This window comes from Lytechinus pictus, chromosome 15 (assembly GCF_037042905.1).
Source record: "Lytechinus pictus isolate F3 Inbred chromosome 15, Lp3.0, whole genome shotgun sequence".
Classification (NCBI taxonomy): domain Eukaryota; kingdom Metazoa; phylum Echinodermata; class Echinoidea; order Temnopleuroida; family Toxopneustidae; genus Lytechinus; species Lytechinus pictus.
Genome location: NC_087259.1, coordinates 18,936,077 through 18,948,486, shown reverse-complemented (window position 1 = coordinate 18,948,486; position 12,410 = coordinate 18,936,077). Strand labels below are relative to the sequence as shown.

The window sequence follows — 12,410 nt, the reverse complement described above, 5'->3', positions numbered from 1 at the left end:
TGAAGCTCCAACCCCCCCCCCAGCCCCCGGCTTCCGCGGCCCCTGTGTGGACTACCTTCAAAGGACAGTACAGCATCTTGCGGACGTCCCTGCTTCCACCCCGAACCCATGTAAACATGTCCGGAGTCGTGCGCGTGCCTCCCCTTTCAAGTGTTTGCTTATGCACTTCATACGTGTTGACGGCCCGCCGGAAGTGATTTCTATGGGACATCAAGGAGATGAGAGGTCGTGGAAAGGCGATGCCATCTTGTTATCACTGCTATCACACCACCATTAACAACACGACTACCAGCATAATCATCATCGTCTGTGTTGTTTCTTGTCAAGTGTTTTCACACCCTCGGACCTTAATGACTACTGTTTAGCTGTCCGGGGAGGCGTAGCGCACGGGTCACAGTAGGCCTTATCTTCTTAAAAATGGCAACGAACTTCAGTTCTTGTCAAATTTGCTTAATTAAAATCTTACAGTTTTTATCAAGTCCGGGTAGTTCGACCCGGCATGCAGGCGAGGAGCGGACCCTGCCGGCCGAGTAGATCACACAGGCACCACACTGTGAAACGCAGAGTGTGGCAATTACCAAGGTGTTTCCCATTGTGTTCACATTATCATATTCCACTGTGATAACATGATACATTGTTTACAGTGTGTTAACACCATGAATAATTACACACAATGTCTTAACCACAAGGTGTAAAATCAATTTCATCACACTGTGTCCTCATCACAGCCATTCCACTGGGATAAACTAGGACACCATTTCACTCTGTGGTTAAGTCACTATATGAGAGTATTCACAGTGTTGGCACACCGTGTACCACACTGTGTACAAAGCACATTTCGACAACAGTGTAGTCACATATTGCGTTTCACTGTACGTTCTTTCTGGCCATGGATGACATCGCCTTGACATGTTTATTCACCCACTTTTATTGTTGTTTATAATTAAGGTTATTTCATATTTATCATTGCCATAAAATTCGAATGTGACAATCCACCTATCTGAATATTCGTTCGAAAGTATATTTCAATCAATTATCAATGAAAAAAGGGTGGCTTCTTTTTCCTCAATATACAGAATTGGCTTTTTATGCCTAAAATATGCTAAATAGGTCATCACATTGTGATCACACTGTGCTGAACTAATGCCACACAGTGGTTATGTTCATCACAGTGTGGTCACTGTGTGGAACTATATGAACACAAATGTGTTAGACGAATGCCACACAATCGCTTTTTCCATCACAAAGGGGCTACAACTATCTTCAATGCGTGACTGGGCATCGAGTGAACACACTGTGACAAATTAATTTTACACAGTCGCAAGTTTCTTACAGTACTATAAGTCGGCTACGTGCACACAGCGTGTTTGTCGTATTCGCACAGTGAAGAAGTTAAATCACATGGTACAAATCGTTTCACTGTGTTGTAACGGTGTGTTATTTCTAAGGGATACTCGCACCACACTGTGCCCACATTGTGTTCACACACTGTGGAAAGGCTGCAGTTGACTGCGTGTCGACTATAATTCCACACTGTGCTTTCTATGAATCATGGGTTGGCAGTTGTGCACTTCGGGTTAGGTTAAGCGAACGATATCGGCCACTTTATATATTTCAATTAACATTTCTGCCGAACATAATTATAATCAAGCCGTCCAAAAATGTCTACTATTTCTACTATAATTAGCATATGAGCGGCAAACGTAGCACTTTCTTTATACAACGTATGGTTTGACTCTTAAATAAATTGGTTAGGCATTTTCTGTCAAAATGCTGATGATAATTGAAATAATTTTAGGTGATAGAATAAGCTTGACTATGTTTTGGAACCATCCATAAATTTTATGAGCAAGGGTAGCGAGCGAGTGAAAAGGTTCCTCCAAAATATATAAGGAGCATGCCCTATTGTCTCTTACAATATTTGTTTATGTGTGTGTGTGGGGGGGGGGGGCGACCCTCTGTCCCCTTGAATGTTGCCTCTGCCAATGGTGAATGTAAGGCAACGTTGTCGGAGTTTGTTACGCCGTAAAAAATTCTGCATGATCATTGCACCATTTCAAGAAGCTTGTTAGCACCGGCTAGTTTTCATTCTACGACAGATAGTTACCATAGCAACACAACATCCAGTTGATCAGAGATTCAGAATCAAGGGTCTTAATCAAATTTGCCGAGCAGACCAATTTAGTTAATGAACTAGTTCCAATGATTTTCATAAAATAGTCCTCGGAGCATATTTTGAATGGTTTCACAAAGGTTGTCGGCATTTTATCAATACAATTTTACTATTTTTGTCTGTTTTAATTGGCTGAAAAGTTCTAGAAACTGCTTTTGTTCACCTTTGCCCCCTCCAATCCTAAACATAAATAGATGCCCCTATATATATATATATATATATTAAAGATATTTTGCCGTTTTGCTAATGAAATAAGCCTTAAGACTTCTAAGGTTAATTTTGGGTTTTCCCTTTCAGCGCATCGACGACGAACATTATAACGACGATAGCCATGATAAGTATTGTCTTTGCTTTTCGAAAATGTATTTAACACTCATTTAGTACCTAACACTACACTTGAACTTGTTGAACTTTTGTAACTCCTCTCGTGCACTCTAACATATGAAATACTAAATCAAAAATTGAAAGACTGGAGGAAAAAGAACCATTTCTAAATGTTGCTTTTTAATACTTCAAATGGTTCTACGCAACACTTTAATTGTTGGATTCTGCATTAATGCAAGGTTGGATTGAATATATAATTTTGAAAATGTTGTCACTCCTCCGAAATTTTAATTATTGATTTATAACACTACATTTTTAGATTGTGGAAAAACAAACTAATAAAAAAAAAAAACATCGATTTGACATGGATTACTGACCCAAGTTATTTTCCTTTGGTACATGTTTGTAGATGAGATTTGTGATTTTTAGCGAACAAGGGAATACAATATTTTTATTTCGGAAAGAAGTATTAAAAAAAAAGTTTCTTTGTCCATCACGGGAAATTGCTGCGAAGTGATGCATGGTAAGCCAAACTTTGAAAATATTAACAAAGGATGTTAATACTTTGTGTATTCTTCAATTGCAGTCGTGATAAATGCTCATGTGACAGTAACACCAATGAAACTGACTCCAAACCGACCGATGGTATGTCATTAGAAATAACGTAATAGCGTTGATCGGTCTGGAGTCGGTTTCGTTGGTGTAACGGTTGCATATCTCGGATTATCCGGGTAATATGTGGTAAGCTTCATAAACCAGAGTCGTATTATCACATTACATTTATTTTATGACACATAATTTTTTAAATCATATGAACGAAATGCTGAATGTTCGATAAATAAAGAAAATGAAGACAATTTCATAACTCCTAGATCATTGAGAATGGCATGGCAATAATCTAAATGGATGAAAAATAAACAGATTTGAGTTGAAAAAATACTACATCGGTTTAGAATACGTGAAAATTTCCATTTCGTGTCTCATGTTTTGACAGAAAAAGGTCTGGAGTGATGAGACTAGGTGAAATATTGAACTCCATGAACACGGTGAACAGATGGAGGAAGTAATATCAAACTCAAATATAACGTCCAACATTCAACAATATTTTCTTAATCATACCATGACAATGAATTTTGAGCAAGTTTATCGATGTCTATCTTATCTTCGACCAATGTTCCATGCAAAACCTTTATACGGGGAGAGGTGCGTGAGAGGTCAGGGGCGATGACCCTTATTTTGTTGGTTTTGTTTGTTCAAACAATAAAGCAAAACGTTTAAAGGTCGTGACAAAATGAACAAGAGGAAGATAAAGACAAATATTGGAAAGAGACGATTGGCTTGTGTGATTGTCTTATATCCTCATTATTTCGTTGAAGAAAAATTACGTCACATATAGGTCGTTTTGCCATATATCGAAATATTAATGAGCCGCCCGTGTGTTAATATTAGACAGCTTTCAATTTCCTACCCATTTTCTCTGACGAATTCAATTCGCCAAAAAAACTTGCTTATGCGCAAGACATGGATTAGGAGATCAGGGGCCCGTTGCAGAAAGAGTTGCAATCGATCGCAACTCTAAAAATTATGCGCAACTTGATTTTCAACCAATCAACTGCGCGCATTTGGGACTTGCGATTGATTTTTTGACTTGCGTTTAAACGCAACTCTTTCTGCAACGGACCCCTGCGCAAGCTCATAGCAATAACAATTTTTTGGCGGAATATTAATCGCGTCACGGAAGTTTAATCGAAAGTTTATATGAAAATGAGTCGAGGAATATTGTCAACAACGATGATTTGAAAACTTCGGCTAGCTCTAATTCCGGCACCTTAACAGGCAATTTACTTACAAACATAATAATTTGGTCTTAGATTGTTTTTCTCTCTCTCTCTCTTTCATCGGTTCTTCAATGTAGGCCCATTAATGGCATAATTATTATATTAAGTAATTACACAATATTAGTTGATTGATCGGTTAACAATATGACTAGCTACCTTACCTGAATTTAATCAGGTTTTAAACTGAGATTGAATTACATAATTATGATCACGTTACACAAATTGTTTTACTGATTATACATGATCGACACTTGTTACATTCAATATCTTATAATAATGCTTGAAAAAGATAAATACAATTTTCAAGAAAGGTGCAAGAATACGAACCTCATCTAATCAGACACTGGCACACTCAGAAACCTCCAAATAACCCCCTTCCATATTGCTAAAATAAATGAAATTAATAAAAGATAGAGGAAAAATGAAGGGATTCGTAGTCGGGCAAAGCCAAGCCAAAGAAACAAACTAGGGATCTAAAATAAAACAAACAGATTTTCCCAACACCATTTATTTCCTCTTAATTTTTTTTTTTACAATTGCACATGCAAGTTGTTGCTACTAACGCACATAGATTTTCCATTTATTTTGATGTAGGATAATAGAGTATCGTTGGTTATATGTCTTGCTCACGGACATGGGTGCCGTGGCCAAGGATCGAACCCCAGACTTTCAAATATCTAGTCAGGCGCCACACGACCACAGCCCCTCCACTGTATCGATACCTGTTATCGACATATGTTATGTATATGTTGAGGTGCCGTGGCCGAGTGGTCTAAGGCGCCTGGCTATACATGGAAAGTCCGGGGTTCGATCCCCGGCCGCGGCACCTATATGCCCGTGAGCAAGGCATTTAATCTACAATGCTCCTTTTGTCCTGCTTTCAAATAAATGGAAATGCTATATGCATTATTGGAAACTAGATGTGCACTTGTTAAAAAAAATTATATATATACGAAATTAATACTCCTTGGTACCGTACATGTAGAGACCAGATAAAGTGTTTCACTAAACGTTATCAGTAATTGCCAGTGACTTTCACTAACTTTTTTGCTCTCAGCTAATCAGAGACAATGATATGTAGTAGCTTATAACATCTGACTGGGAAATTATTGAGGAAATCTTCATGATATACAAATAATGGTGATCCCGCATATTCATGTTGGAGTCATGTTGTGTTTTGCACCCTAAAAGGAAAAATATATTGCAATATTTCATGCAATGAAATAAACGAATTAGTGAGTTTGTTGTGCCACCGGTCCCCTCAATTTCATACCGCCAATGTTGTACACATAAATGTTTTGCGTAGAGTTAAGCAAGACTGCAAACGTTTTGAGGGGGCCAGATATGGCGTATCCCTTCCTTCCTTCCTTCCCCTTTCTTTCCACAGTTAATATTTTTATTACCCCGTCTATTGCTTTCACTTTTTCATAACTCTGTCGCTCCTTGTAGAGATAACTAATGAGTGACAATGACAATATCCAAAAGCTATTTTTACCGAGTGATTACTGCAACAGCCGATTGAGCAATTACATGTTTTCTTAAATAAAATCACAATTTGGAAGAATACAATCATAACGTAAGAATACATATATAACGTAAGAATACAAACAAAACGTTTTAATTCTTTATAATAGCGACGACTGCCATAAAAAAAAAAGAACGAGTAACAGGTTGCTTCACTGTGCCACGCCCGAGATTAGGCTTTCACTAAACGGGTCATTTGCGGCTTAAAATAATTTCTTCGCATTTGCAGATAATTAAGACCCTTGTCCGAATCGCAGGTCCCCTCCAACCCTGCGGTCCCGTGTCTAAACGCCTCCTACATTCGTTAAAAAAGGAAATATATAATAAAAATCAATGTTATGGTTCCTATGTTTCTCTAAACCAGTCAAACGGAGAGGGAACGTGAGACCTAAAATAATATATACTATGCCTACAGGCAAATTTATTCTCTCCCTCCTTTTCTTTCTCGCAATTTTTATTCTTTGCGTGCCTCCCAAATCCCTCCTCTTACTGCTTGACAAACGCTATATGTTTTTTGCCGACCTGCCGTTATGAAATCGTGAAAAATTAAATAGCAATTGTGCTATTTAGTTTAGGATTAGCCGCAGAAGTGCGTCGGCCAGAAGAGAAACCTTTCTCGCCCTCCAGCGTCTCAACACCACTCGAGTTGATGCACTCTGGTTTCCCCCTCTCCTTCCTTCTTCCCCCATCTCTCGACTCAGCGAAATGATACAGATAAATCTAGGACAATATACCGTGGAATTGGTGCATTAACAAGGTTAAATGCGTTTCTATTGTGTTAAAGTAATTTGGTCGAAAATAGTATCTATTTCCGCTCTCTCTCTTACTTTTCTTTTTTCTAGTCTTTCATATCGGCCTTATTCTAGGCTTGCTTGCTCGCTTTTTCATCAGTCGTATTCTTTGCTTGACCATTTGTTCATTTTAACCTACATACGTCCCGGCTCATTAATCGAATTTCTTGACAATTCTTCATTCAGTAACGGGATCGACCCGTTTTGATGTGTTACCAATTAAGTTAAGTGAGTGTAGCCTTTCTTGCCACTTTAAACGGTCCGTCGGCAAATAATCCGAGTAACAACAAACTAAGAGAGACAAATTGATACAAGCTTGGTAACAAGGACAAAGGGTATGGGGTCCTATACCCATTTAGGGGGTAAGACAACTCCTTGTATGGTAAACGAATTAACAGGGAAAACAGCAGAAGTTCAACGTTTTCGAAATTGAATAAATTCACGGGACAATGTCGGTGATGTTTCTGACAGGTTATTCAAAATCATCGATTATGCAAGGAAATAGCATGACAAAGTATGTATAACAGATGTCAGACCGTTAGTCGATCCCGTGGACAAGAATAGGAGCGAAGACCGAAAAGTTGACACTTATGAAGACTATTGTTCAATCTAAAAATAAAATGTCGAAAAATAGTTGGTATAATAATAATAATGATATATGATATAGAACAAAATTTAAAAGTGAGCAATTTTAAACAATAAGCATCAATTTGCTACATGCCATCCGAATAAGGCAGTTAAACCCGAAATCAAATTATTTGGTTAATAAAAATTAAAATAGTCTAACCATTGATACGAAATTCGCCATCAGAAACCGATACATGTTAAATGCCAATATGATTTTACATCTTTATTATGAAATTACATCAAAATTACAAGATATTTTATTTATTTCATTTGTATTTCAAGTTTCCAATAAGTTACAAAAGCAGGGAATCTGTCCTGTTTTTACTCCTACAACCATTAAATGCCCAATTATTCTTGAATCTTTTCGTTCATCTTTGCGTCATACTTTGTTTATAATGCACAACAATACTCTTAAACATTGGCTTCTCCAAGAGCCGAAAGTTGTGTGCGCGTGCAATTTTCTTTGTTTTTCTTTGTTTATTGTTATATTTTGAAAACGCAACGTTTTTCGTTTTTTGGCGGCTAGAATCACGTCTGCTTTTAGTCAAATATTTGTGGTTTATTTCACGTTTAACATTTAACAAAATATATACATCAATACATCTTAATCTGTTTTAAAGAAACCGCAGATGCCATGTCGGATGACATACTATCAAAAGGGGGGGGGGGGACATTAAACAATATGATTTCAGTCTATGTTCCTGAAGAACTATAACAATCTGTTACCATCATATGGTCTAATGGGCATTACACCTGTTGATTAAGCCTTGATCAAATCCAAATAGACGCAGTGTCGATTCGGCCTCATTTAAGGCAAGCCGATCGATGATTCTCTTAATTTTCTTTTACCTTGAATCTGTCGCCCAGTGCCGTGCGAAATCGACAGTAGGCGATGCTGTCAAGCTTCCTTTGTTCTCTAGTTTCTAATGTCTTAATTTAAGTCAAGAAATCTGGAGTCGAGAAACCCCAAGTCAGGGGGTACACCCCCAACAATAATTCAATGAATCGCAGACCTCGTTCCAGTCATAATGTTTGCATTAAAAAGAGCCCAGTTTCGTGATAGACGGAGAGGGTTTTTTCCGAGCCCAAGTTGTGCCGAGTTTTTGTGGTCTATTGTGTATGAGGGCAGCGTCTTTGATGCGCCGTTAGGGGCTCGTCATTTCGACACCCGCCCGTCCGCCCCAGACCCACGGGATGGGTACCCCTACCTTTGATTCCACAATGTTTTCTGATCATCTCGCCAGGTGGGAGTCATGCCAGATTTCCATAATTTTATTTTGTTTTGCTGTGAGCTGGGCACGAGTACAGGTCTTGTGCCGTGGCTCCGTGAGCCTCATCTGTGCGTTATGATTCAGCCCACGTAGGGCAGGCGAGCCACTGCTTGCCAACTTACATCAAACTCTTGCCAAAATCTTGGTGTTTCAATTTGTGCTTGATGAAGAATAAATTAGAAGAGAACAATAGAGGCGTCCAATTCGTACTCGTCGATCTGCCCGCTTGGCTAGGCTAGTCGGTTTCGCTTGGTCGCCAATTCTGAACCGACAATAAGCTAGGCACCAGGTTTCACCCTCTCCCACGAGCCTTGCACCAACCCCGAGAGCTGTCGTGACGCGTCACCGCTACCGTAGCGCGAGCAAAAACCCAAAAGGCAGAAAGTCTCTTGGGTCCACATGTGCGACTTTTTTGGGTGTTTTGTGGTATTGTTTGGGCCACCAGCCGGGCGGCCGCTTCCTCGCGGCATTAGAGTGTGGAGCGACCAAAACAGGCCTTCGTTATGATGCCGTTATCTGCAAACAGCGTCTGGTAGACCTGCCCACTCAGTGCACCACTAACTGGTGGGCTAATGCCGCCGACGCGCGAGCGACACACGCCCCCCAAAACATTTATAGTTTTGTTATTTATTTATATTAATTGAGCTATTAGAACAAGCAGTGGCGGGCAGACGATAATTCATCATGTTCTTTGCCTCACTATTGAAATCAGAGCACACGATCGACTTTTGTCCAGGGCAGGCGTCCGGCTAGAAGCGCACCGTTGGTCGCCAAGAGCAGCTGCGGCCTAGTCGTCAAGTGCAAGGCGAGTAGTCAGAGAGCTCAGTAAAAAGGTCTGCTGGTTGATATGCCACATAATCATCATCGGAGACACTTATTATATTCAATTGGGGGGAAACACGGTTCTTTGTTTGACGCTGCACCGTAGTTTTGGGCTTATTACGCGCATATTTGCCTCTCATTACGTGGTGGCGAGAGTGAATGCCTAAAAAGGCACAGGTTTTATTGAAAGCTAGATATATAAACAAGTGTTGAACGCAGACAGAATCACAACTGAGCTCAATTCACCTGGCTTTTGCAGGTCTCTCCCCCAGCTGCCATGGATAGACGAATCGCCTCCCCAGATTATATTAGTCAAGAGATGTTGAGAAACGCTCTCTACGGCAAGTGGTGCGACCTGAGCGGCCGAAGTTTGCCTGCTGATAACAACACCAAAGCTCGTCAACTTCTCGAAAAGAAGAAAGGTAAGTCGATAAATTTTCGTCACAATTTCTAAGGACCTAGGCATTAGTTTTTAATTGCAATCCTAACTGTTTATTAACATTTTCAGAGTTAAATTAGCATTTCAAGCTTTCAAAAAATGTTTTTTTTTTTCAAAGAACTTAAAACGTCGTTTTTATTTTGTACGGTATGAAATAAAGAAAAAATCAAGATTATTTTTTTCTATCAATATTCTAAGAAAGTAAAGGCAATCGTTAACATATTGTCGAATGGATGTTAGGATTATACCAAAGAGAGAGAGAGAATGTATGAGTTAAATATCGTTTAATCTAATAATCAATCGAGCAAGAAAATGTCGATGGAATATGTATTTATGCGAAAGAATTTATCTCACCTGTTGCCGCTTTGTAAAAATATTTCGTCATGCCGATTTTTCGTCGTCCTGGGTTGTCGAGATTCGTCAACCACTAATTCGAGCCATTATTTGTCAATTGGACAGACCTATGTATGTTTTTACTTTACCACAAGAGTCTAATACGCATGTATTCCACATTCTCTAGAATGTTTCTTCAAGAAAAGTTGTAGAACAACGAAGATTTATTTTAAATCGTTGATTGTTGCAATCAATTGTGATTTTCAAAAGCGTATTTTGTAGAAAACTATCGGAGAGTGTATGCATATATTATTGGAGTTCAATAAATTTCAATGCGCTTTGATTTTTAGGTAAGGAATAAATCGGAAAGAAATATTAGGTATCAGTAGACAAGATAAACCATCTGAAACACACGATGAAAAGATCGCAGCTACAAATCTGAACGAATTCTAAATCAAACCAATGTCTCATTTCGAAAATCAAAAATCTTATTCACCCAAAAAACTTTTTGATGAAAGTAAACAATTGATTTGATTCACTCAAGATGATATGTGTTTTGACTTGAGAAAATCGGTGGTGAACTCACTCGCTTCTAGAATGACCCCTTCTCCCTTCCGTGCGTGCTTAGCATAAAGGATTCCGAACCAAGTGATGCGAGAAGCGAACAAATCAATGCTATCAAAAGTCAGCTTGCTTCCATTTTCCTTTATTAAATTTCTTAAAGTTCTCTTTTTGTGTTTGGCCGACCAGACGAATAATTGTTTCGGAAGATCAACCCAATGTAACCGCTCCAAACATATATATTATTGATGTCGAGCAAAAACACGCCCCAGGCGCACAAAAGCCACGCTTTAATATCTTTATTGTTGCTCAAGCAAACTTTTGTTTTGTAACTGATATGCTTGGTTCTGTTTCACCTGTAATAATTTCTGTCTGAAAATCCACCTGCCAGAAGAAAAAGCGGCGACGTGCTTTTTTCCACGGTCCTGATCAGACCACAAATTGAGATTGCCCTCGTCGGCATCGCCAGGCAATAAGATGCGAGTAAAGGGGGCAGAGCGCGCAACGTCTTCACAGATGTAATCTGTGATTACGCTCTTTACTTGCAATGTGAATCAAATTAGTAGTGTGCGTGTAACCTCTGGCTAGCACGCAGGCTGTTTGTTATATCCACGTTATCTCTCTGCCAACTCCCACTAAAAAGCTTCCATTTCGCTCGTCTTTGTCTGCGGACAAATCTGCACATCAAACTTTGAAAATCATGGGGAAGAAAAGGATAAATCCTTGGTAAGCTTTCTTTGACCCGACTAAGTACATGCCTCCACCCCTACTCACTCTCCCCCCTCTCTCTCTGTCTTATTCCATCTCTTCTTCATCTCGCATTCTGCCCCTCTCTTCCTACGTATTTTATTCTCTGTGTATCAACTTTACTGAGCTTAGTGGCGGGTTTTGATGTAGGTGCACTGTGATAACAATTTTCACTTGTATAAAGTTTTACGAGGGGAGCTGGAAGCATCGCTTCGCCGTATTGGTGAAGTTAGTTAGCCGGGCAGTAGAGAGAGAGAGAGAAGAAAATATGGGCGTGGGAGGGAACCTCTCAACAATGAAAAACAAATTGAGTTAGGATCAGTAAAAATGAATTACATCGAGTAATTTTCCTCCCATTATAATTCATTCGATCTATCAAAAAAGTCGTAACTTTTAAACTAATCAAACACTTAAAAACCAAGCTCATGATAAAGCCGTAGCCGCATCAAGCATTGTTCATGGTGTTACTTTCAAAACCATCTAAGTTTATACCACTTAAGAAAGGTAATTTCCTTGCTTTTACTTTCCGAGTTTTTATATCCGACTTCTATGCTAGAGGTTGATGAACTATTCAATCAATTCTAAAATATTGTTAAAAAATAATGAATGATGAATTTGCTTTCTCCAGATGGTCCTAAATATCAACTTAGGCCAAAGGAAGGACTACTAACATGATATATAAATATTTTCGCACTTCATGCGTAATTAACAATTGATTTATTTTCAAAATTACGACTGAAACCTCAAAATCGTTTTAGGTTATCATCAAAATGATTTTGCAAGAATTAAAAGAAAACACAACTTTCTGCGACCCAAGAGATCTCCTTGGTTGCCTATACTTCTGTAGTGTATAACCTATATACCCACTTCAATGCACCTAGAATATGATGATTACGTAATAATCTCTCACCGGTTCTAGGTACCTCATTACGTGTCTACATAACTTCATGTGCCATTCAT

At 38.9% G+C, this 12,410-nt stretch overlaps 1 protein-coding gene across 1 annotated transcript in view; it reads left to right on the top strand.

Moving 5' to 3' along the window:
* Positions 1-9,647: 9,647 nt before the first annotated feature.
* The window catches only part of LOC129277129 (PR domain zinc finger protein 12-like), a 32,223-nt gene continuing 29,460 nt past the window's right edge, over positions 9,648-12,410 (top strand). The window contains exon 1 of the mRNA XM_054913350.2: positions 9,648-9,792. Coding sequence (XP_054769325.2) covers positions 9,648-9,792 — 145 coding nt within the window. The remainder of the gene's footprint in view (positions 9,793-12,410) is intronic.